General features: G+C 31.2%; 1 protein-coding gene across 2 annotated transcripts in view; it reads right to left on the bottom strand.

Moving 5' to 3' along the window:
- Positions 1 to 789: 789 nt before the first annotated feature.
- Positions 790 to 27,191, bottom strand: part of LOC143076814 (ATPase MORC2-like) — a 57,703-nt gene continuing 31,301 nt past the window's right edge. For both annotated transcript variants that reach the window (XM_076252690.1, XM_076252689.1), the window contains 7 exons: positions 24,068 to 24,110; positions 22,457 to 22,546; positions 15,305 to 15,338; positions 14,856 to 14,998; positions 14,206 to 14,338; positions 12,605 to 12,721; positions 790 to 1,014 (listed from right to left, as the gene is read on the bottom strand). In XM_076252690.1, coding sequence (XP_076108805.1) covers positions 925 to 1,014; positions 12,605 to 12,721; positions 14,206 to 14,338; positions 14,856 to 14,998; positions 15,305 to 15,338; positions 22,457 to 22,546; positions 24,068 to 24,110 — 650 coding nt within the window. In that variant the 3' untranslated portion in view covers positions 790 to 924. The remainder of the gene's footprint in view (positions 1,015 to 12,604; positions 12,722 to 14,205; positions 14,339 to 14,855; positions 14,999 to 15,304; positions 15,339 to 22,456; positions 22,547 to 24,067; positions 24,111 to 27,191) is intronic.

A 27,191-nucleotide genomic window follows, 5' to 3' on the forward strand; every position in this document is an offset into this window, starting at 1 on the left:
AGATATATATAGGATATGGGATACTCTTAACAAGGGATAAAATATATATTTCCTCATTAAAATGTTCAATGTTAACTAAACAGTGGAATTAGTGAAATAATGTGGGTTTACATTTACACAATGCCTTTGTATGAAATCCATAGACTTGTTTGTTTAAAACCTTCTCCCAGTTTGAACTTCAAACAATTCTTTCAAGTTTAACCAATTCATAAAGCACATGTACATTTCTTTGCTTTTCATGATATAAAAATATCCCCTTTTTTGTGCAAGATCGCACTGGGACACATAAGTCTTAAGAAGATGATGATGGAAGCTTTTAATGACCTTGACTGGCGATGCAGCCCTCAAACAGTCGACCCTAGCTTGCGCCTTTTTCAGCATTTTAATAATTTTATTTTTACCATTTGATTCACTCCACATGATAAAGCATGTTGTAGAAATTTATATTCATATAATTTATCAATAAAAGTAAAATGGCCCTTTTTCACACAGATGCTGAATAGCACTACATTATATAATGTTATATTTGTGTCCCAACACGTTAAGGGTTATTCAAATATATGCAAGTGTATTTCAAACTTTCTGCTCAATAGCACTACATTATATAATGTTATATTTGTGTCCCAACACGTTAAGGGTTATTCAAATATATGGAAGTGTATTTCAAACTTTCAGACTGGAAAAGATTCTTTCCTGTAAAAGCAAAATTTGCCTCATGTAGGCAATTAAATGTAAAGAAGAAAACAAATGGTACAAGTTCACTGGTAAAATGTCTCTCCTCAAATAAAATAACAATTCTCCAAAGAACTTTCATATGATATTAGATTCTTTATGACCAGTCATTTCAAACTCTTCAGTTTCATTGGTCACATGTTTCAGAGTCACTATTTCTGATTGGTTAATTCCCTATGATTCTAGTTGTTATCAAGGTTGTGATTGGACAGCTTGTTTGACACATGCTGCTAAAAGTTCGTCTACTTGGTCACCATCAGCATCAGGATCAATATCAAAATCCTAAAATTAAAAGAAATCATAGACATGAAATTTCTAGACTGAATATATGACGTTTATTTTTACAACTATGTCTAAAAATATAAAAACTTTCACTAAGAAGGTCATTATAAATGATTCAAAATTGTTCTGGCTAATGAAATAAAAATTCTCAAGTTTTAATTGTGAAGGATCAGCAAATAAACAAAATTCATATACTGTAAATTCTGAAATTATTGCATGCATTTATTATTGAAAATTTGTCATTTTCAACTCCAATGTGATTTAAATTTTTGCGATTTTGAGAAAAATCCTATTTAATTCATATATTAAATTTCAAAATGTGAGTCCAAATTATTTCGATTATATTGTTATCAAATCCACAAGAAATCATCAGCTTCTTTATCTTTTTACCTTTGATAGTGTTTGAATATCAATGATTATAGTTGCACTTGCTTTATTTAACATTAAATCATTTTGAATTTACGATTTAGTGTCTAATCTGCGGAAGAGAATTTGAGGCATGTATATTACATAGTAAACAAAGCATGTGCGTTTGTAGTGAAAAAAACACATTTTTTTTCTACGTAAATTTAATTAAAGAACCTTAGTGAGCACGCTCACATACCCCACGTCCCCACATTGTCATTGGAGAAAATAAATAAGTATAAGAAAAAAAATTGTATAAGAAAAAATATTGAATAATAATTTCCTGTCAATATACATAGTATGTCCTTATTATCTATAAAATTTCATGAAATTCTGTTGTGTGTTTTCAGAGGAGTTGAGATGACAAACTGTTGCAGAAGTACATTGAAGCAAATAAGTTCAAAGGGGCATAACTCCTAGAAAAAAAATTGAACCGTAATTTCCTGTTGATATGCACATCTACATAGTATGTCCTTATTATCTACAAAGTTTCATGAAATTCTGTTGTGTGGTTTGAGAGGAGTTGCGATGACAAACTGTTGCAGTAGTACATTAAAGTAAATAGGTTCAAAGGGGCGCAACTCCTATAAAAAAAAATTGAATCGCAATTTCCCGTCGATATGCACAACTACATAGTATGTCCTTATTATCTGAAAAGGTTTCGTGAAATTCTGTTGTGTGGTTTGAGAGGAGTTGCGATGACAAACTGTTGCAGTAGTACATTAAAGTAAATAAGTTCAAAGGGGTGTAACTCCTAGAAAAAAAATTGAATCGCAATTTCCCGTCGATATGCACAACTACATAGTATGTCCTTATTATCTGAAAAGGTTTCGTGAAATTCTGTTGTGTGGTTTGAGAGGAGTTGCGATGACAAACTGTTGCAGTAGTACATTAAAGTAAATAAGTTCAAAGGGGCGTAACTCCTAGAAAAAAAATTGAATCGCAATTTCCTGTCGATATGCACAACTACATAGTATGTCCTTATTATCTGAAAAGGTTTCGTGAAATTCTGTTGTGTGGTTTGAGAGGAGTTGCGATGACAAGAAACAGGACTGACGGACGGACTGACGGACGGACTGACGGACGGGTCAAAAACATTATACCCTCCGCAACTTCGTTGCGTGGGGTATAATTAAGTTTTGATTAAACATAAATCAGAATTGACAATTGTCTTAGCTTAAAAGTAATTAAATAATGAAGACAGTTGTAATATTAGTTCTGAGCTGTGATCAATAGCCAGGTGTGAATTAAAAACACAGGTAAAGAGATTAGCGATGATGGATCATTAGCTTAAATATTTCACGGAGGCCTTAATATACATGTAGTAATAAGGCCCTCAGGATTATAACACTACACTAGAGTGGCAGTTTTATTACATGAAATCGATAACAAAACAAAAACAAGTTCAAAATGGCTTTTTAGAAACTCGATCTCAACAAAATGACCGAAACTATTTCTTAATAAAGTTTGTCCTAAATCCCAATTCCTCATTTAGGACAAACCCTTTCAGTTTAGGACAAGTCTGGAATATATGACAATTTCTGGACCCTTGAATTAGAACCACCACATTTTTCACAATGATAAAAAAATCACAATAATTTCTGAATTTACTGTAACATCATGAAAGAGGCCAATAGGTGACATGGCACAAAACTACTTTCTGTCTATCATACACTTATTTTCAAGTGGAAGTCTAAATCTCCCCTTTCATTCTGGTGTTCCAACTTTGTAGACCGCACCTATGGTTTTTTTTATTTGTTCTCTTTTGTAATGCTTGAAGTATTTTAATCAGAATTATAAGCAAATAAATAATCAACTAAAAAATGTCCTCAAGTATTATATAATGACTTTTATGAAAGATCCTAAAAGTCAATTCTTAATCAAATTTTTCTAAAAATAAAAGCAGAATCCTGTGTCTGTGGTGGGACTCTCCAGTAATTTAATGTTTTTGCTAAAAACTAAAACTCTAATCCAAGTCAGTCAATCAGTCAAAAAAAACCTCAACTATACATTTTTTCAAAGTAAAATTTTATAGATTTTTTTCTCAAGTCAAAGGGCAGTAATTCAGAAATTTTTCTCACTATTTGGAATTTAACTCCATCTTTTACAGACAACCAAACAACCTCACGTCTGGAGAATTCCAAATCACAAATATAAATAAAATGTAACTGACCACTAAACCTCAAACCCCAGGACAGTATAATTCCGACTTACAGACATTTAAAAATAACAAAATTTGTAACTGAACATTTAAAAAAATTAGAAGTCTTTTGACTTACTGACTAAATGCAAGCTACTTTTAGGTAGCTGCTAACCCATTACTGTTTATTCAATATTAAAATCATTCTCAAAGAAATCTTATTTTATGACATGAAAATTGATTCCCTTTAATGCAGGTGTTTGAAGAACTGGACAATGGACTGACCTAACAAGCAGAACAAAACCATATCGTACATATTGGGTGGTCACTAAATTTAACCACCCTTGTAATGTTTTAACATCCATATCAAATTTGTATACAAGTCGTAAACACCTGTTTGAAGACACTACAATTGTCTAATTTCCTGTGAGGTATGAGGTACTTACGACTTGTATAAGACCCGTTTAAGTTTTCAATATTTTATTGCATAGCAAGACTGTCAAATATTTCAACTTTTCCGTTTTATTTCTGTGAAAGTATCGCTGTATTATACACGTCACAGTGTAACTTCAGTAACTTAATAAGGTGACAAATTAACACATCAATTTTATAGTTTCTTTTTAAAATGTATTAAAAGTCACAAGTGAGACAAATAATATACAAATTATGCTTAAATGTAGCTTTCATTTCACTAAGATGAGAAACGTGTGGTTTTTAGTGACAAAAACTTCTGGTTAAAAGGTCCCTGAAATTGAGATATTTCACAAGTAATTGGTAAAGGAGATGTAAAGTATAGCTCACAGATTTATTCTTTTAAACAACATTATGCATCGGATTCTAGAAAAATGACACCAAATTAAACCATTCTGATTCATAAGGAAATTGACATTAATGAGAAAGAATCTGTTTCCCTCTTCTTTTTTTTTAACGTCCATTAAATATTTGGGAATTTGAACAATACAGAAAAAAGAAATAAAACTTCTAATTTTAATTTATTACAAAATTTAGCTAAGACCAGTAATTTTAACTCATAAATCAAATTAAACTGAATTAAATAAGTTGTTAAATAACTGTATTTTCCTCTTTATAATGAATCATTCAAACAGAAAATCTATACTTTATTCAAGACTCCTAAAACGTGCGTATTTATGACTAAGGCACAAGACAATTGTATAATTTCCTCAAGAAACTATGATAATTTCAAAAGACAAATCCAAAAGAACAATTCATCAACAAAAGTTGCAATCTTTATCCCTCATTTAAACCTAATATTTACTAACGATTAAAATGCATTTGTTTAAACGTAATTTACATTTCTAATTCAAAAACACCTTTTTTGAAAGTCGACCACTTGAGATGATAATAAAATTAAGAATGAAATTAGGTGTGAACAGTTTACCCCTACAGGTAAAGTTACCTGTTATGCCAGGTGGGATGTAATTTAATATTTTTATGTTTCATCCTCCGACAATCTGATAATCATCATAAATGGTTTTTCATTTACGACTTCACACACCATGAAATTTGACAATTATCAATGCACGTCCCATATACACTAGCTAGTTTTGGTTCCAACCAAATGTTTTGACGATTACGACTTGTTGCTAAACACTGGGAATATTTTGACACGTTTATGCTTCTTTTTTCGGTGACTGTATTGGCAAATATGTTACGATTCTTGTGGGAAAATCTCTGAATTAGTGAGCAAAAATACAGCAATTAAATTAAACAGACATAAAACAATCACACTTTAAAATAATTATTAAATATTTATGCAATGGATCTTAACATGAATTTATAAATATTAGACCAAGAGAATGATTCATTTAGTCACCCGTTTTAAATTAATTTATGATGACACAGTTTTATTGCTTCCATTTAAAAGAATTAAAATAATCATATTTTCAAATTAAAAACACTTTTCCATCAATAAACAATGTTATTTCAAGACCAGGCCGTAAGAAGAGAAATTTGATTTGATTTATAAGAGACAACCAACATATCCAACTGTATATTACAAATTGTTGTGATGTTTTTGTTATTGTGAAAAAAGCAACAGGGTTATAATTGCAATATTTCAACTCACATTTTGAAACATTTTATATAAATCAAACAGTATTTTTCTCAATATCACAAAAAATTAAATAACAATTTAGTCTAAAATGACAAAATCGCAATAATAAATACAAGCAATAATGTCTGAGTTTACAGATTATCAAGCTTTTGCTGAGAAAAGATTACTTGACATAAAAAAAAAAAGTTTTTTTCTTCTTCTTCACCAAACATTTATCTTTATTATGAAAGCATTTTATATAACAACAATTAAGAAATTGCTGCAGTATTTAATTGAGATTGACATGTTTTTTGGTTCCTAGATTTTTTTTTATATTTTAAAGATTTGTTGAAATAACTGAAAACCAGCTTGGATTTCATAGAAATTTGTATCTTTATCAATTATCTTTACCATCATCCAGTCTATTTTAATGTTTCAGAATTATTTTTTTGCAATTTAAATTATGAATGAAATACTTGCATCATTCATTTGTATTTTTAACTACCAGAGATATTTTTTTTGCTACATTCTCATACCATTTAATGATAAATCAATTTGCAATCGATATGAAAATCCATATTAATAAACTCTCCCTCAATTAAATTGTCAATCATTTAAATAGGTTCCACCTCCATATATCATATTTCCAAAGTAAAAAAAATGACTAACAGCAATAAAATAAGAGAACAACCCTTAGATTTCTCTTAAAAGCCTGGAAAAACACAGATCAAATAGTAGTTCTCTTTCTTCTTCAATGACATCCCTAGCTGGAAATATTTCATTCCCAAAACATCACAGTGCATTACCAGTCGTGTAAATGGTGTGAAAATTCGTTGGCATACAGCCATATGTACGGCTATTAATTCAATGACCGTAGATTAGGAATTGATAACATTTTGCTAGTAATGACAGTTGTGTATTAATATTGATGATTTGGCATTGGATTTTTCTCATCGGAGGAACTTATCATAAATCTACTAAATGTCTTTTTCCGATGCAATTCTTGATGTAGTCAAACATAGCTCCCATTTCAGAAATTCTACACACTCTTTGATGTTATTTCTTCTTGTTGTAAGGTTTTTTTTGTTAACAAAAACATTTTTTTTCTAAAATTTTACATACATTGACTGACCTCTTTGGTATGTGAGTGATATGAAAATATATTTATGAATCAATTTCAATCTGGGGTAGTCTTTTAAAAATCTTTTTTTTAAAATCATATTTTATCCATTGTTCATTTAAAACATGTGACTGACAGATGACAATTACATAATATATAGAGACTATTTCATTTCAATGAAAATTCACTGAACTGTGTCAAATCACAATAAGATACTATAGAATGAAAATGTAAGGTTTAAAAAATAGAACCTGACACAAAAATATAAATCACAAAAAACTGAATTAAAAAAACTAGAGGCTCTAAAGAGCCTGTGTCGCTCACCTTGGTCTATGTGCATATTAAACAAAGGACACAAATGGATTCATGACAAAATTGTATTTTGGTGATGGTGATGTGTTTGAAGTTCTTACTTTACTGAACGATTTTGCTTCTTACAATTATATCTATAATGAACTTTGCCCATTAGTAACAGAGAACTATATTTGGTAAAAATTTACATAAATTTACCAAATTAATGAAAATTGTTAAAACTTGACTATAAAGGGCAATAAAATTGAGAAAGGAAATGGTGAATATGTCAAAGCGACAACCACCCGACCATAGAGCAAACAACAGCCGAAGGCAACCAATGGGTCTTCAATGTAGCGAGAATTCCCGCACCCGTAGGTGTCCTTCAGCTGGCCCCTAAAATATGCATAATAGTACAGTGATAATGGACGTCATACTAAACTCCGAATTATACACAAGAAACTAAAATTTAAAATCATACAAGACTAACAAAGGCCAGAGGCTCCTGACTTGGGACAGGCGCAAAATTGCGGCGGGGTTAAACATGTTTATGAGATCTCAACCCTCCCCCTATACCTCTAGCCAATGTAGAAAAGTAAAAGAATAACAATACGCACATTAAAATTCAGTTCAAGAGAAGTCCGAGTCTGATGTCAAAAGATGTAACAAAAGAAAATAAATAAAATGACAATAATACATAAATAACAACAGACTACTAGAAGTTAACTGACATGCCAGCTCCAGACCTCAATTAAACTGATTGAAAGATTATGTCTTCATCATATGAATATCAGGTACAATCCCTCCCGTTAGGGGTTTAGTATCATACTATCATAAAATATATGAGAAGAACATAACCCGTGTCATGCCAACAACTGTTTTTTTAGAAATAAATGTGTTTAGTTCCGATGCAAAGACCCTATCAGTGAATCAATGTTAAATCCAAAATATGCAATCTTTAATGACCTGACAACAGTATCGTAACTATATCCCCTTTTAATAAGTCTATTTAAAGGTTTTGTTAGTTTCTGAGGAGAATACTGACATTTTTGTGCTTTATAAAGAATATTTCCATAAAATTTTGGATGTGAAATACCTGAACGTATAAGATGTCTGCATGTTGAGTTATATTTACGAATTATTTCCTTATACCGGTGATAAAATTTAGTAAATGTTTTGACCAGTTTGTGATATCGAAAACCCTGGTGTAATAATTTTTCAGTAATACATAAATTTCTCTCGCTAAAATCTAATACATTGTTACATACACGAGCGAATCGTACAAGTTGAGATATATAAACACCATAACTCCTTAAGGGGTCAATTGACCATTTAGGTCATGTTGACTTATTTGTAGATCTTACTTTGCTGAACATTATTGCTGTTTACAGTTTATCGCTATCTATAACAGTATTCAAGATAACCAAAAACGGCAAAATTTCTTTAAAAATTACCAATTGGAGGGCAGCAACCCAACAACCAGTTGTCCAATTCATCTGAAAAATTCAGGGCAGATAGATATTGACTTGATTAACAATTTAACTTCTTGTCAGATTTGCTCTAGATGCTTTGGTTTCATAGTTATAAGCCAAAAACTGCATTTTACCCCTATGTTCTATTTTTAGCCGTGGCGGCCATCTTGGTTGAATGGCCAGGTCATCGGACACATTTTTCAAACTAGATACCCCAAAGATGATTGTGGCCTAGTAGTTTCAGTGGAGATTTTGTAAAAGATTACTTAGATTTATGAAAAATGGTTAAAGATTGACTATAAAGGGCAATAACTCCTAAAGGGGTCAACTGACCATTTTGATCATGTTGACTTATTTGTAGATCTTACTTTGCTGAACATTATTGCTGTTTACAATTTATCTCTATCTATAATAATATTCAAGATAATAACCAAAAACAGCAAAATTTCCTCAAAATTACCAATTCAGGGGCAGCAACCCAACAACCAATTGACCGATTCATCTGAAAATTTCAGGGCAGATAGATCTTGACCTGATAAACATTTTTACCCCATGTCAGATTTGCTCTAAATGCTTTGGTTTTTGAGTTATAAGCCAAAAACTGCATTTTACCCCTATGTTCTATTTTTAGCAGTGGAGGCCATCTTGGTTGGTTGACCAGGTCACGCCACACATTTTGTAAACTAGATACCCCAAAGATGATTGTGATCAAGTTTGGATTAATTTGGCCCAGTAGTTTCAGAGGAGAAGATTTTAGTAAAAGATTACTTTAATTTACGAAAAATGGTTAAAAATTGACTATAAAGGGCAATACCTCCTAAACGGGTCAACTGACCATTTTGGTCATGTTGACTTATTTGTAGATCTTACTTTGCTGAACATTATTGCTGTTTACAGTTTATCTCTATCTATAATAATATTCAAGATAATAACCAAAAACAGCAAAATTTCCTCAAAATTACCAATTCAGGGGCAGCAACCCAACAACCGATTGACCGATTCATCTGAAAATTTCAGGGCAGATAGATCTTGACCTGATAAACATTTTTATCCCGTCAGATTTCCTCAAAATGCTTTGGTTTTTGAGTTATAAGCCAAAAACTGCATTTTACCCCTTTGTTCTATTTTTAGCCGTGGCGGCCATCTTGGTTGGTTGACCAGGTCACGCCACACATTTTTTAAACTAGATACCCCAAAGATGATTGTGGACAAGTTTGGATTAATTTGGCCCAGTAGTTTCAGAGGAGAAGATTTTTGTAAAAGATTACTTTAATTAACGAAAAATGGTTAAAAATTGACTATAAAGGGCAATAACTCCTAAACGGGTCAACTGACCATTTTGGTCATGTTGACTTATTTGTAGATCTTACTTTGCTGAACATTATTGCTGTTTACAGTTTATCTCTATCTATAATAGTATTCAAGATAATAACCAAAAACAGCAAAATTTCCTCAAAATTACCAATTCAGGGGCAGCAACCCAACAACCGATTGACCGATTCATCTGAAAATTTCAGGGCAGATAGATCTTGACCTGATAAACATTTTTACCCCATGTCAGATTTGCTCTAAATGCTTTGGTTTTTGAGTTATAAGCCAAAAACTGCATTTTACCCCTATGTTCTATTTTTAGCCGTGGCGGCCATCTTGGTTGGTTGACCGGGTCACGCCACACATTTTTTAAACTAGATACCCCAATGATGATTGTAGCCAAGTTTGGTTTGATTTGGCCCAGTAGTTTCAGAGGAGAAGATTTTTGTAAAAGCTAACGCCGGACGACGACGGACGACGGACGACGGACGACGGACGCCGGACGACGGACGCCGGACGCAAAGTGATGAGAAAAGCTCACTTGGCCCTTTGGGCCAGGTGAGCTAAAAATATATTAATTAACTGTCTTGCACATAAAAGATATTTCTTTCAACATTTAACAAGAGTGCACACGCTGAAATGTCTCGCCTTCTATACTAATCATTGATATTATGTTGATAGTCCTAAGTATAAAGCTAAGCTTTAATACAACTGTCACATAAACTTAACATTAACCAAGATAACTAAACAAAGACCAATGAACCTTGAAAATGAGGTCAAGGTCAGATGAACCATGCCAGGCAGACATGTACAGCTAACAATGCTTCTATACAACATATATAGTTGACCTATTACTTATAGTTTAAGAAAAATAGACCAAAACACAGAAACTTAACACTGTGCAATGAACCGTGAAAATGAGGTCACAGTCAAATAAAACCTGCGCGACTGACATAAAGATCATAAAATATTTCCATACACCAAATATAGATGACCTACGGCATATAGTATTAGATAAAAAGACCAAAACTCAAAAACTTCACTTTGACCACTGAACCATGAAAATGAGGTCAAGGTGACATGACATCTGCCCGCTAGATAGGTACACCTTACAATCATTCCATACAACAAATATAGTAGACCTATTGCATATAGTATGAGAAAAACAGACCAAAACACAAAAATTTAACTATAACCACTGAACCATGAAAATGAGGTCAAGGTCAGATGACACCTGCCAGTTGGACATGTACACCTTACAGTCCTTCCATACACCGAATATACTACCCCTATTGCTTGTAGTATCTGAGATATGGACTTGACCACCAAAACTTAACCTTGTTCACTGATCCATGAAATGAGGTCGAGGTCAAGTGAAAACTGTCTGACAGACATGAGGACCTTTCAAGGTACGCACATATCAAATATAGTTATCCTATTACTTATAATAAGAGAGAATTCAACATTACAAAAAATCTTAACTTTTTTTTCAAGTGGTCACTGAACCATGAAAATGAGGTCAAGGACATTGGACATGTGACTGACGAAAACTTCGTAACATGAGGTATCTAACGTAACGGTACCCAAATTGCACCGAGTACCCAAATTGCACCTATTTAGCAAAACTAGCAGCGAAAATCTTACAAGATTTCCTAGAGACTAAATAATTTGTATTTTTATGATTGATACTAAGCATATCTTTCAACTATTTAGATATGCACAAAACGTGTGAACAAAACGTTCACAGTATTTATCAACCGATGAAGTATTTACTGAAAAAGAAAAATGTACTGAAACGTCGCCATGCGACGTCATCAAAACGTCCTCTTTTTAAAATAAGCAAATTCAATATGTTACAAGTATCCATTTAAAAAATAATAAAGAGTAAGCATGGACTAATATCATATTGTTCAAAATATTTGAAGAAATTAAACAAAAGCTCTGTTATTAGACTTTTGACGATGTGAATTTAAGCATGGATGCAATTTGGGTACTCCTCATTTCAGAATCATTGATGGTTTGGAAGTCAGTATAGACCAATTTTTCTATGATTCCATATGGAATAAAAATCAAATTGGTGTACCTTTATAATAAAGACGGATACGGCTACTAAATAAACACAAAATGAACATTTTTGTCTTTATCATAAAAAAACGTAGATGAAAAAACTGTCAAAATAGGTGCAATTTGGGTACCGTCACGTTATATACAAAGTATGAAGCATCCAGGTCTTCCACCTTCTAAAATATAAAGCTTTTAAGAAGTTAGCTAACACCGCCGCCGCCGCCGCCGGATCACTATCCCTATGTCGAGCTTTCTGCAACAAAAGTTGCAGGCTCGACAAAAATCAACATAAAAGTTGACCCAAGTTATTGAACTAGCTAAGTAAAGGTAACCCAATTTAATTATTCAGGCAAATTAATTCTAATTCTATCATTTCTATCAATGCTGGTCTTTTTAAATGTAAAGTCAAAGTATTTTACAAAGTAATCATTACTGTTATTAAATTGAAAGTGTACAATGACCTATAGTTGTTTACATCCTTTCCATTATGTTTCTGGTGAACAATTGTCTTCTTGGAAATCCTACCATATCTCATTTTTTTTCTAAAGGAGAAATTGAAGATAAAACAATTTTTTTTATATGGTTTGATGGCCGTTTATGGCTATATGTAATTTAATGTAAACAAAATTACTTAGTCAGTTGGTTGTTGGGGGATGTAGGTCTCTTCAACAACATTCATTCTTATGAGAGCCAGATAATGTTTGGTGTATTTTTTCTTTAAACAGGTCACCTACCTCGTTTATTGACTTGAGAAGTTTGGCAATAAGTTTCCGTACTGACGATAATTTTGTGACGGCCTGGTCACTTTCTTGTTTTCTTTGAGAGGCTTCTGTCTGGAAGTTACCAACTAACTGTAATAACAAAAGGAACAAAATACATGTTAGAATATTTAATGCCAAATAGAAAAGGGGGGGGGGGGGAATCTGATCCCACTTATCCATTGCTTAGAAAAATTAACAAAACCAAAAATTGTGATAACCTTTTTTTTAAAAGAATCATTTGATAACATAATTTATTGATTGCCTTTAGAATTATTAGAAGTTCTCCAAGATTTAAGATGTGTTTTTCACATCAAACTTTTTGCTGATGTAACTGACAACTTATCTCAGGAATGATTCCAGGTGTTTTCAAATGGGTCCCTTGAATATCAAATTGGGAATTTTTATTTAATTGGGAATTTTTAAAGCATAAAATCTAAGACGAAATAACATTATTTTCCTGTAAAAACGGAAAATGTATATTATTAATATACATGATATACATGTACACTGATGTTCATGTAAGTTGTAACATTTTGAATAATTCTGGATGGGCTACTGTTATTACATGAATATCATTGAACAAGATGCACAAGTCGATCATCTTAGCTAGAGTTACCTAGGCCTATTACAAAAACATATATTTCAGCTAATATAAACCACTGAAAAAAATCATTCATCAGGTATTTTTCTACAGCAGGTCATCTCTTTAGATTTACCTTGATTCAAATGGATTTCAAATTGAACTAGTCAATTGTCGAATTCAAAAAAGCAATTACAAAAATTTATATACTTAATTGATAAGATATTTAAAGCATTGAACCAGTGTTCTTTAAAATTATTTGGATCATCTTCAAAACTTTTGAAATAGTTCAATAATGATGACATCGTATTTCATGAATGGTCTATCATCAACATTATTTTCAAAAAACGCTCAAACTTTTGTCTTTTAAGGAAATAATTTCTTTTACAAAACAAGTTTTCAGATAGTTGTCTCATTGGCAATCATACCACATCTTCTTTTTTATATTTCATCATATTATATAACCAACTCTTCTGGGCTATTTGCTTTTACGAGATCGGTGTCCATTAAACTTTATCCATCAATGTTATATCAAAATTTGAATTTGCTCTCTGCCGAGGTCTGCTTTGACACCTATTTTTATCAATCTGCTTTTACAAGATCGAATACTCCCATAACATATTAATCAATTGAATTCGGCTGCTAAAATTGTTTGCCACATGTTGACATCATTAATTTGTTGTTATTAAAATGCGATCGTAAACAACATTCTTATCCGGATTTTAAAACGTTTTGACAACAAACTATGAAAAATTATAGTTGCCTTAATCGGTGACAGAAATTTTTCCTGAAATATCGATTTTTATTTTATTTTCCTGAATTGGGAAGTCATTTTCATGTTCATTTTTTGGGGCCGCTAAGCGGCCCTAAACTATATAGTGGAATCATCCCTGTATCTATACAACCAACATAAAGGCTATTAAAGGGCAAGGGCTGCAAAAAATATTACATCGAAGAATATAAGTAAAATTGGAAGAACAAAAATCTTACATACCTTCCTTAAACCTTTTTCGTAATGGTCAAAGAAATCGTCTAATGGGAAGGCAGCTAATTCTGGTAAAGCCATCGTTGATATGGCATCTTTATCCATGATCCAGTTTGGTGGCAGGAAGTATCGTAAACATGTTCTGTAAAGAAAAGTCATGTTACATAAAATTACAATACTGCATCAAGACAAAGGAAATATCATAAACATGTTCAGTAACAAGTAGTAAGGGAAGTATTTGCATTGTTTTGATTTCATAACATTTATTTGAATTCTGATCTGATATTTTAAGTTGGATGCAATATAATAATTTGATTAAATATTTTTTTTTAGGATGTAGAGGACTACCAATGATACAAACAAATCCTTGGTAGTGTAGAAAGGGTCAGTATTTTGGCAGTATTTTGATATCATAAAGGATTCAACTGAGTGGTAGCACCATCATGTGTCCATTAGCATTCTTATTGGAGATTTTACAAGAAGGCAGCACCTATCTGTATCCTTTGGCTGCATCAATAACCATTTCGTTCAATAACAGTGCCAACTTGTATCTACTGGCAGTATAAATGGTAATTTAACTAGATGATGATTGGAGTTTTAACGAACTTGAATGGCTAAAGAGCCCTCACACTGTCAGTTAATTAGATGGCAGCACCTACCTGTAACCATTAGCTATTTCATCTGTGATTTGACTAGATGGTAACTGTGATGTGGTTGATGATGATGGGGCTTCAGTGGCCGAGGACACAGAGACGGGTGAGGGGGGACCTTGCACGGGAGATTCTGGTATAGGCTGACCACTCTGAAAATAAACGAATTAATTCAGCAACAACCTAAACACAAACGAAAAATATGCACGTGACAATAAAAGTTTTTGCTTTGTACAAATTAAGGCAATAAAATTTTCACCAAGGCCTTGGTTATCATTATTACAAAGTTTTAAGTCAACAATTCTATACAAAAAAGTAAAATTATTTTCATCATTTCTCACACTTTTCAAATATTCCATATCTAATATCAATTATATTAATTGTATAACAGATATAATATTAAATAAACATATGATACCCAAGATGCATGAGTATCATATTATCATAAAATTACAAACCTTTAATCTCAAATCTTTACTGGACTTTTCATACCTGAAATTTATAAATTTGTATTAAACAACACACCAAAAAGAACATGATTTATTTGTCAGCTGTCTTTTGCTCAGCCACAGGCCCACATGCCTAGGCTTGTTTAAGTTCTTGTATTTATAAAGGGCCTTCAAGAATTTCTACTACAGACCAAAAGAATCTTTACAATATTTTCTGGATAAAGATTTAAAATAACAAAGCACTACCAAAATTGTGCTGAAGGAATTGAAATTTAGTTATTTCTGATGCATAAAAGTAGGAATAAGAGTATAAATAAAACAGCACTACATCAATATAACCAAATGAAATCTAGAAAAATAGCATTGGGTCTTCAACAATTATGGACATTTTCTGTACAATATGTAAAGCTCTAAATTGCCTAAAATATAAAACAAATTAAGGTCAGCAATTTTCAAATTTTATATGAACTGTGTTCAGATGTTGACTGACCCAACTAGTCATAAATATAAAGTCAAATACCAGAGCAGTCTAAGAATAGCAAACTTCATGTGCAATTTGTGCTTTTTGTTATTATGTGCAGTATGCATCATAATGACAGAAAAATAAATAAAAAGAAGTGCAAGAAATTATCTCATTTTAATTATATATTCTAGAGATGATTGTTATTATTCCATTTCTACCGTTTCAAGCAACTCATTACAGAACATTTTTTGTTTGAAATTTATCTGCCCAAATTAAAAACATGAATGCATGTAATTTAATTATGCAACAAATCAGTAGCTAAATGACCAAAATAATCATGTCAAACATGTGTAATTTAAAATTACATCTGACAGTCGGCTTCCTGTCGGACGTCAATTTCCATGTATCTCACGCTTGGACACTGGTTATCACCGGATGATCTAAAGTCCCTTATTTGCAAAACATTTGTGACACCTATTATTAGCTGATTAAATTTACAAAACCCTATTAAATCAACAATTTAAACAAGATTTTGTAACATCCTTGACTATTAGACTTTGGGTCGTGTGCCAGTCTGGTCTCACACTGTGAGGGGATAAAAGGAACATTACGCCTCTGTTCTTTAAAGTCGGTAACAGATTTTCACCTAAGGCTAATTCGAAATTATAGGCTTGTGACATTTCTTGTAATTTTTCAATTAGCTAGACCACTTTTGTCAGATTGTTATCAAAATTTAAAAAAAAAGTTTAGCAATTGCAATGGATTTTTTCCCCGCTAATTAATGGTACAATGTATTACTCCTCAAATAAAATGAATTGTAGTTGCAGTGCATTAAAAAAAATCCATTGAACATAAAAAGAGATTTTTATATCAATTTCATAAAAATAAATTCTTTTAGTTTTAAATTGTTTTTTTCTTCAAAATATCAATATTTGTAAATTTAAATCGATTCTAAAGTCACAAAATATGTTAAGGTATAGATGGGGACTATTAGCAAATTGCAAACAAATATAAAACCAGTGTTTATTAATTAAACCATTTTTTTTTACTTGATTTATACTATTATAGTAATATCAGCTGCAAATAAAATATCGTTTGTTTTTGAATACTTTCACATAAAGTTATTTAAATTTGAGTAGAAAATGGCCCTAAAAAAACCAATTCTATTAAAAAACAAATCATGAAATAGCCATACCGTTTGCCAGTTTTATTTATTTTGTTCTTTCTTCTTATTTCAACAAAACAAATATTTTAATAAGTATTATTTCAAAGCAGGTCAAAATCATAAAAATCAGTTTGACTATATCATAACACCTGAAATGATATAAGCCTATTCTAATCATGTAATCAGGTATCACTAATTGATCTGATGGGTTAAGTACAACTTGTCACTTTCATCAACTCCTCAGACCACACATAACCACAAAAGTGTGTCCAGCACACTCCGGACATACGTCTGACAGAGATATTATCCACAAATTAAACAGGATTAAGCCACTGAACCTTACGCAGCGGAAATTGATTATACAAATAATTGTCTACGTTTTATAATATTGATAACAATGTTTCAGTCACATGACTGATGTCATTGAAAATGATTACACTAATAGATTTCTGATTTTTTCAAATCAAATTAATTACACGTAGGTTTTTTTTAATCAGTGTCATCACCTCTGAAATTATATTCATACAGGTACCCAGTAATATAAATTAGTATCAGAAAATTAAAATATACAAGATCTTACATAAATAAAGCAAAATGTGAGAATTTATAAAACCACAAATAGAAATTAATTAATTAAGCTTTACCAAAACGGGGAACATCATAATTAAAAAGGAAAGGCTATAATATAAAAGCCAGTTTTGGTTTAAATATATCCTTCAATTAATATCTATGCACTATGCACTAATTGTTTTCAACTGCAACTAATGACCTTTTTTCGAAATTGTATCGATCAGCCCTTACTATTGAAAGGTCATTTAAATTTCTGAAAGGCCAGATTTCTGTAAACTTTTCTTTCGACTAACTTTCATTTCTTTCAATATTTTTGACATTGAAATTATTCACGTATAAAATCCTATAAATTGTTCAACTTTGATGACTTCAAATTTAAATTCTGCCAAGCCATTCTTTATTTAATATCTAAAATTATAGTTTATGAAGTGTAAATGATAGATAAAAATTAAGCTCGTAAAAAAAATTGCAAATTAAATGTCTACATTCTACATTAAACTTTTAATATAGACCTATACTGCCTATTATTTTGTGCATCAGATGCAATGAAAAATGATGCAATACTTCATGCTTGTATTAAAATTGTCAACAAAACTTTTATTTTTCTCAGTATTTTTTTCTGAAGCAAAAGTCAAATAAATTACAAAACCATTAAACATTAATTCATATCCTAATAATTTCATTTTTTTTATAATTACACCTAACAGTCAGTCACTTTCAAGAAACAACATTAAATATCCTTTACTTTCTTGTTATTAAATCACCCATCTTAATACAACACACCATACTTCATGGATATTTAGGCGTGAAAAAAAGACGAATCGTTTCCCTATAATAGCAACGGTAATTATAATTTCATCACTGTCAACAATGCCCATAATTTTATTTGACAAATCGCCGTGGGGCCCTCTTGAGAAGTCAAGTGATATTCCCAAAGAAAGAGAATTTAATTTAGATCTTAAATACTCCTTGGCAATTTAGCCATTATCTCCGTTACATTTAAATGAAATCGTTGTGTAAATAAAGCGATATTTTCCATTAGCCTACAAATCTTCCGAGACTCTCAACATGCCAGATATTTGTTCCGTTAAAATGGACGAACAGCCTGGTTTCTTAGAAACGACCATAAACCTGTCCCGCTAGTAATTACAGGATTTTGTAATTTACAAGGGTTTAGTTAATTATTTTGTAATAAAATGTGTTCAAGCGAGATATCTCAATAAAAAGCATATTAACAGTAAGAGATTCTTCAGTTTTAATGTTTCGGAAGAGAAATGTAGAAATAGAGAATAGCCAAAAACCATAAAGACACATGCACTACTACATAATACATGTTTGTATAAATCTTTAAGCATATGTAATCTTTAAGGAAGAAAATAAAATTTGATCTATATAAGCATGACTGAACAGAATGGCTATTTTACATCTTGCTAGGAACATCTAAATGTTTATCATCTTTGGCATTGCATACCCCCTGGGCCATATACAGCTATTATCCAACTTTATGTCTCATGTACTGCTAAATTCTTAATATATTCCTTTTTATTTGCTTAAAAAGTCAAAATATTTCAAAATTTTAGGATTAAAATCGGAGAGCTTATGTTATAAGACTTTTAAGCATTTTTAATAAATGTGAATACAGGTTTAAATTTTTTTTAAGTTATTGCTAGATAAATCTGGAAATCATTTTAGGAATCAAAAAATGTATATCAAATATCAAACTACAATTGTATACTTTTATCAATTTGATCAGACCAAAAAAGATGAACAATTTTATCATATACTGAAATAAACTGGTAATATACTTTTCAAAATATGTTGAAACATTTTGCTAAAAATGGTAAAATGACAGTTTGTTGGAAAAAAATTATCCAAACAATAATAAATCTTATTCGTAATTCAATAGCTTGTATCTTGTTTTTCATGTTCTTTTTATTTTAGACTATCAATTTCAAAACAAGAGTGTTACCTTTTAAAAGGCAACATAATTGAAAAATGCATTTTGCTTGCTTCTTAATTCAGATAACATACAATTTCTATTTAAAACAATTAAAACAGAAGCACTTAATTTTAATTGCGCAAAAAATCGTGACTGTGTTTAAACAATACATAACAACTGGAGCGATCAACACGATTTTATGTCATGGCGCCCATCAAAGAACAGCAAACTGTAATTGTTTTGTATTTATCTTGTGTGTAGATCCTTATCGACTGCAAAAACAATTTATTTTTACAACTCTTCACTACTTTCAAACTGTGATACATCTCGGTAAAAATGGACACCTTTTCTGCGAAATTTCACTAGTCGCTGATAACGTCAACTGGTTTACATATTATTACTTTGGCTATATCTGACGAGTTTCTAGCGAGATGTTGTGTATTTTTACAGCGATTGGGCACCTTGGGGATTTTGGAATTTATTTCTTGTTAAGTAATTAAATATTTATGGTTCAGTTACGTCTTCTAGGGTCATAAATTTAAGCGTTGAGAACAAACTCTGCTTTATGGCTCTGCTCTTACAGCCGATTCTGTACCCAGTGGAGTATTTAAGGTAACTTAATTAGTGTTAGATTGCCAAGACCGTAAATTTGAGTTAGGGTGCAATTATCATCATCAATAACTCCAATTATATCCTATTTTATTTATCTTGTTCTTTGAGATATAAAAGTGTTCCACTATTTCTGGTAGTTATAGGAAATTTATGATTTCTTTTATCTTTGAAATGAAATATCTTTCACAGATTGTTAACGATCGACAAACTGATTTTTCTCAAATTATCAATCTGTTGCAAAAATGTGTGATACTTTCAAAATCTTTCTTTTATCCAAAACTGAGAAGTTCTAAACTGATAAGAAGATATTTAAACACACAAAGCTATAAGAAATATTCTTGCTACTATTTACAGGTTTTAGTGTAGGATTGCATATCTTTGAGTCAAACTTCAAACATTTTTCCAGAATTTTCAACATATTTTTTCTACAGTTATTAGAATGTATATAAGTGTAAAAATATGATGAATTATGGATTACTTAAGTTAAACAGATTTTAAATAGGTAAATCACAAATAAGGTGCAAAAGACAATGTTGGATAAAGATCAAACAAGCCAATACATTTTTCAAGAATTTGCAAATTAACTAACTGAAAGAGCAGAAATAGCCAAGTTTTTTAGGTTTAGGAAAACACCAAAATTAACTAAAATAAAATACAATATTTTTCTGACTGGATGTATATTATTTGGTTTACACATGAAGTTGTATTACTGCCTACTTAATGTTCAGAAATATGTTTCTATATGTATATGTGATTAAAACGATATTATTGGTCATAAAAAATCTGAAAACTTTTCTATATTTCCATTTTTCCTAATATTTGAATGAGTTCTTGAATATGAACATTAAGATTTTTTTTGGCAATACATTATAGACTTAAATTATATATTAAATGAAAGCATAAGGTTATGAAGGGATAAACAAGTCCCCAAATGTATTTTAAAGTTTCTTCGCTTTATAGACAAATAGAATGTATTTATTTTAATAAATCACAGCCTTTTTTGTTTATTCAGCCATTAAAGGTATAGTGAGAAATCAGTAAATTGGGAAGTTCTTAAATGCCGCTGCCATCAGACAAATGCAGAAAATATAAGACGGAAGACAAACATTGTGCAACAAGAATTACACTATAAGATAAGATAAGAATTTTATTAATCTAATCAAGAACCCATAAAGGGCATCATTTTACAACACAATATGATTGGAAAAAGCAAAACAGAAAACTAATACCATACAATAACGTTATGGACAGGATCAGAGCCTAACACAACGTGTGTTTTAAGTAACTATTTTCTATTTTTATTGTTGAAATTTTTTTAAATTAAAAAGTCTTTAACTGAAATCTGGAAAATTTCTTTTCTGGTGTTATATTCAAAATGTTGCCTAAGCTGAAACTGATATCTACTTTTTCTTAGAAACTATATAAAAGATGTGTCTTACAAATTTCACAATTCCATAATTTCCAGGCCTGCATAAGCCCTCAAAGTAATAGTGGTTACTATATTACCGAAAAATATTGGTACTACAGAAGAGGATTAATTAAATATATACTTTATAGACATATATGTAAAACTTAAGTGACATGAATGTGAAATGTAAAGATTAACTTAATCTCATAATCTTGATCATTTTTTTATCAGAAATTTTACAATGAAAGGGAGATAACCACAGCTTATTTTAGTTTCAAATCTAAGAAACGATTCCAGTAGTTTTATTAAAATCTGAAAATCTTTGACAAATGGAAAATTGGACCCACATTGATTTCTGTATCAAATTCAAACTGAAGTTAATTTTACATAAAACAAATAAATTAATATGAGGCAGGCATTACCTTTGAAAGGGGACGAAGTCTGTATGATATTGTTTTTTTTATATATTCAAACATATCTAAATTTCAAGACGGAAATACCGTAACATTTCCGATTTTGGTTCTGTTGTTAGGGATTTTAGTTGTGACGTTATTTAAGTTATGACGTCATATGCAATGTAAACAAAGAACGCTATCATCAGGTAACGTTTTTTCATATCAAGGAATTATTAAAAATGAAATTGGTATTGCGTTTATTCCTATTTTATACTAGACTGATAAATATATATTTTACTCAAAGTTTCATGCAAACGAGACCGGAAAAAGGAAGTCCATTGTAGATTTCTGCTCAGATGCGGGAATTCAAAACACAACATACAAAAGTTTGAACGATTTTGAGTTCATTAGTACAATGAAAATTTCTGTTTTTTTTTTTATTATTGATTTTTCTACTGTTTTTGGGGACTTCGTCCCCATATTAAAAGAATTACCAAGACAAAATGGTATTAAAACTACATGGCATATTTGCATCAAATTCCTACTGAAACAAATTTAACTGATAACAAATAAATTATTAAAAAGAACTACTTAGAAAAATGAACTCACCATTTATCATATTTGTCTTTTGAATTGTGGTCAAACTTTATCTTCCATTTACAATCTTTGTTATTTATTTTGGTCACCATTCCAGAATACCTGCATAGAATAAAACTGTATGTTAATTCTACAATTATCATGTATATCTGCAGCTAGTATTATCATACAACAAACAAACAGGAATCAGCTTCATGTATCTCACTATAGAATTTTATCAATTAAAATGTTATATTTATTTAATGAAAAAGAATAAAAACATCTCAACTCCTTCAAAACAACTATTATGAATTCAGAATTTATGAACAGTCTGCACCATTAGACACTGGTCTGATGCCCTTGACCAGTAAAAACAAGTGAAACTGCGAGCTACTGCTCACTGATGATACCCCCGCCGCAAGTGGATAATATTAATAGTGTAAAAATATGCAAGTGTTCGGTAAACAGGAAGTTGTCGAGTGATGAATCTGAAAACGCATCACACGGTATAGCTGACTTATATAAATCCTGAAACCAAATTTCAGAAAGGGTGGATGTGTAGTTCCTGAGAAAAATGTGACGAAAGTTTCATGGGACGGACTGACTGACGGACTGATGGACTGACAGACAGAGGTAAAACAGTATACCCCCCCTTTTTTAAAGCGGGGGTATAATTAATTTTTTGAAAAACTTTGCTAAGACATATAACTTAAATGTTGCAAATAACGGTCTTCGGACTAGTAGTCAAAAAAGTTTTTGGTGCAGACTGTATAAGTATATTTCTTTTCTTGTTTTCTGAATAAAAATGGTTTTAAACTACTGATCAAAAGTCATCATTCAAAGAGATATTAAACAACTTCAATATTTATTTCTAACAAACACAAATATTTGAAATGAAATTAATTTCACAAACTGTTCATATTTATTATAAATAAAATATTTTACAATCAAGGGGAGATAACCACAAATTAAATATCATTCAAACCAGTAGTTTTCAAGAAGTTTAAAAACCTGACTGATATTTGGTCCTAACATTAATTATAAAATGGACTGTTAACCTAAATCTAAACTAAAATATGTTTTTTGCAATCATTTATTACAGTGATGGTTGAACAATGGAAATGGACATTTGATCAACTTTTGCGTACAAATAAATTTTTGAAAAACCAATCTTTATTCAACATTGAAAAAATCCCAAAAACTTGTGAATTTACAGTAATAAATTTTCATGTAATGCTCTGTAGCTTTTCCTTGAATTTTTCTCTATTTGATAACAATACAACAATTTCATGACCTCTCAGATTACTGTATATTTTACATAACATGCCCCAAGGAAGAAACATAGATGGTTAAACAGTGTAAGGAAAGTGCCATGCTTCAACTTTGAAGAGACACATTTTGAATCTTTGTAACTACTCACTTAGGACCTTTGTGGAGACTCCATTTTCAGACCTACACTAACTCTGAAATATAATTCTTCTGACAGTCAGAAACATGTTTTAATTTTTTACCCTACCACCTTTTCAAATTCATTTTATGTTAATTTCATATCACCATTTCCATAAAATGCATAGACTCAATATAAGCTTTTGTTCTACTGTGGTGTAATCAATCCTACATTATCTTGTGGAACATAAAACTTACCATTTATCATTAATTCTTGCTTCTATCTTTGTACCAACTTCACCTGTAACAGAAACATATATATTTTAATCAGCTTGCATTTAGGTAATAAAATTGAGAGTGGAAACAGGGAATGTGTCAAAGAAAAACCGCAACAGGACTAAAGAGCAAGAAATAGCCTACTTACAAAATACACTATAGAAGTCAAAAGTTTATGAAATACTAAAATATTTACAAGAATTAAAAAAGTTCCACATGATACAATACACAATGCATTAAAAAGTAAAAAAGTTTCAGTATTTTTAATAATTTTACTATTAGAGCTAGACACCATCTAATTAGACATCAGATGACCTCATAATTTTAACGTATACAAAATAATATTATAGATAGGCAAGCAAATGCAATAATATTAATGATGATTTTAAGAGGTCTGTTCCATTTAATGTTGTATATATGTAAATCATCTTTTTTTCTGTTTAAAAAGGTTTTGTGAAGAGAATCAATGAAATGATTCTTCCTGTCTACTTCCTTGTTTAACTTTTTAGTTTCAACAATCTGTTTTTTTTTGAAAATATAAAAGGCTGCACAAATGCACAACCGCCAACCCGGTTCCATCTGAGGGTCAAATTAAAATACACCAAACAAGTGAAACTGCGAGCTACTGCTCACTGATGATACCCCCGCCGCAAGTGGATAATATTAATAGTGTAAAAATATGCAAGTGTTCAGTAAACAGGAAGTTGTCAAGTGATGAATCTGAAAACGCATCACACGGTATAGCTGACTAATAAAAATCCTGAAACCAAATTTCAGAAATCCTTGTATTGTAGTTCCTGAGAAAAATGTGACGAAAATTTTTAACTTGGTTATCATGTGTAAAATCATACAAGTGTTCGGTAAACAGGAAGTTGTCGAGTGATGAATCTGAAAACGCATCACACGGTATAGCTGACTTATATAAATCCTGAAACCAAATTTCAGAAATCCTTGTTTTGTAGTTCCTGAGAAAAATGTGACGAAAATTTTCAACTTGGTTATCATGTGTAAAATCATACAAGTGTTCGGTAAACAGGAAGTTGTCGAGTGATGAATCTGAAAACGCATCACACGGTATAGCTGACTTATATAAATCCTGAAACCAAATTTCAGAAATCCTTGTATTGTAGTTCCTGAGAAAAATGTGACGAAAATTTTCAACTTGGCTATCATGTGTAAAATCAGACAAGTGTTCGGTAAACAGGAAGTTGTCAAGTGATGAATCTGAAAACGCATCACACGGTATAGCTGACTTATATAAATCCTGAAACCAAATTTCAGAAATCCTTGTATTGTAGTTCCTGAGAAAAATGTGACGAAAATTTTCAACTTGGCTATCATGTGTAAAATCAGACAAGTGTTCGGTAAACAGGAAGTTGTCAAGTGATGAATCTGAAAACGCATCACACGGTATGGCTGACATATATAAATGTTGATACCAAATTACAGAAAGGGTGGATGTGTAGTTCCTGAGAAAAATGTGACGAAAGTTTCATGGGACGGACTGACTGACTGACGGACGGACGGACTGATGGACGGACGGACAGAGGTAAAACAGTATACCCGCCCTTTTTTAAAGCGGGGGTATAAATATCCTACAAACAAGAATGTGTCCAAAGTACACGGATGCCCCACTCGCACTATCATTTTCCATGTTCAATGGACCGCGAAATTGGATAAACAAGAATGTGTCCACAGTACACGGATGCCCCACTCACACTATCATTTTCTATGTTTAAAGGACTGTGAAATTGGAATAAATTCTCTAATTTGGCATTAAAATTAGAATGATGTTATCAAAGGGAACATGTATACTAAGTTTCAAGTTGATTGGACTTCTACTTTATCAAAAACTACCTTGACCAAAAACTTTAACCTGAAATTTGCACTACCATTTTCTATGTTCAGTGAACTGTAAAATTGGGGTCAAAACTCTAATTTGGCATTTAAATTAGAAAGATCATATCATAGGGCACATGTATACTAAGTTTCAAGTTGATTGGACTTCAACTTCATCAAAAACTTTAACCTGAAGCCAAAAACTTTAACCTGAAATTTGCACTATCATTTTCTATGTTCAGTGAACCGTAAAATTGGGGTCAAAACTCTAATTTGGCATTTAAATTAGAAAGATCATATCATAGGGCACATGTATACTAAGTTTCAAGTTGATTGGACTTCAACTTCATCAAAAACTACCTTGACCAAAAACTTTAACCTGAAATTTGCACTATCATTTTCTATGTTCAGTGAACCGTAAAATTGGGGTCAAAACTCTAATTTGGCATTTAAATTAAAAAGATCATATCATAGGGCACATGTATACTAAGTTTCAAGTTGATTGGACTTCAACTTCATCAAAAACTACCTTGACCAAAAACTTTAACCTGAAATTTGCACTATCATTTTCTATGTTCAGTGAACCGTAAAATTGGGGTCAAAACTCTAATTTGGCATTTAAATTAGAAAGATCATATCATAGGGCACATGTATACTAAGTTTCAAGTTGATTGGACTTCAACTTCATCAAAAACTACCTTGACCAAAAACTTTAACCTGAAATTTGCACTATCATTTTCTATCAGTGAACCGTAAAATTGGGGTCAAAACTCTAATTTGGCATTTAAATTAGAAAGATCATATCATAAGGAACATGTGTACTAAGTTTCAAGTTGATTGGACTTCAACTTCATCAAAAACTACCTTGACCAAAAACTTTAACCTGAAGCGGGACAGACGGACGGACGAACGAACGAACGGACGCACAGACCAGAAAACATAATGCCCCTCTACTATCGTAGGTGGGGCATAAAAATATAATTAGGCATTAAAATTAGAAAGATAATATCATAGGGAACATGTGTACTAAGTTTCAAGTTGATTGGACTTCAACTTCATCAAAAACTACCTTGACCAAAAACTTTAACCTGAAACATGCACTTTCATTTTCTATGTTCAGTGGACCGTGAAATTGGGGTCAAAAGTTTAATTTGGCTTTAAAATTAGAAAGATCATATCATAAGGAACATGTGTACTAAGTTTCAAGTTGATTGGACTTCAACTTCATCAAAAACTACCTTGACCAAAAACTTTAACCTGAAGTGGG

Source organism: Mytilus galloprovincialis, chromosome 5, assembly GCF_965363235.1.
Source record: "Mytilus galloprovincialis chromosome 5, xbMytGall1.hap1.1, whole genome shotgun sequence".
Taxonomy (NCBI): domain Eukaryota; kingdom Metazoa; phylum Mollusca; class Bivalvia; order Mytilida; family Mytilidae; genus Mytilus; species Mytilus galloprovincialis.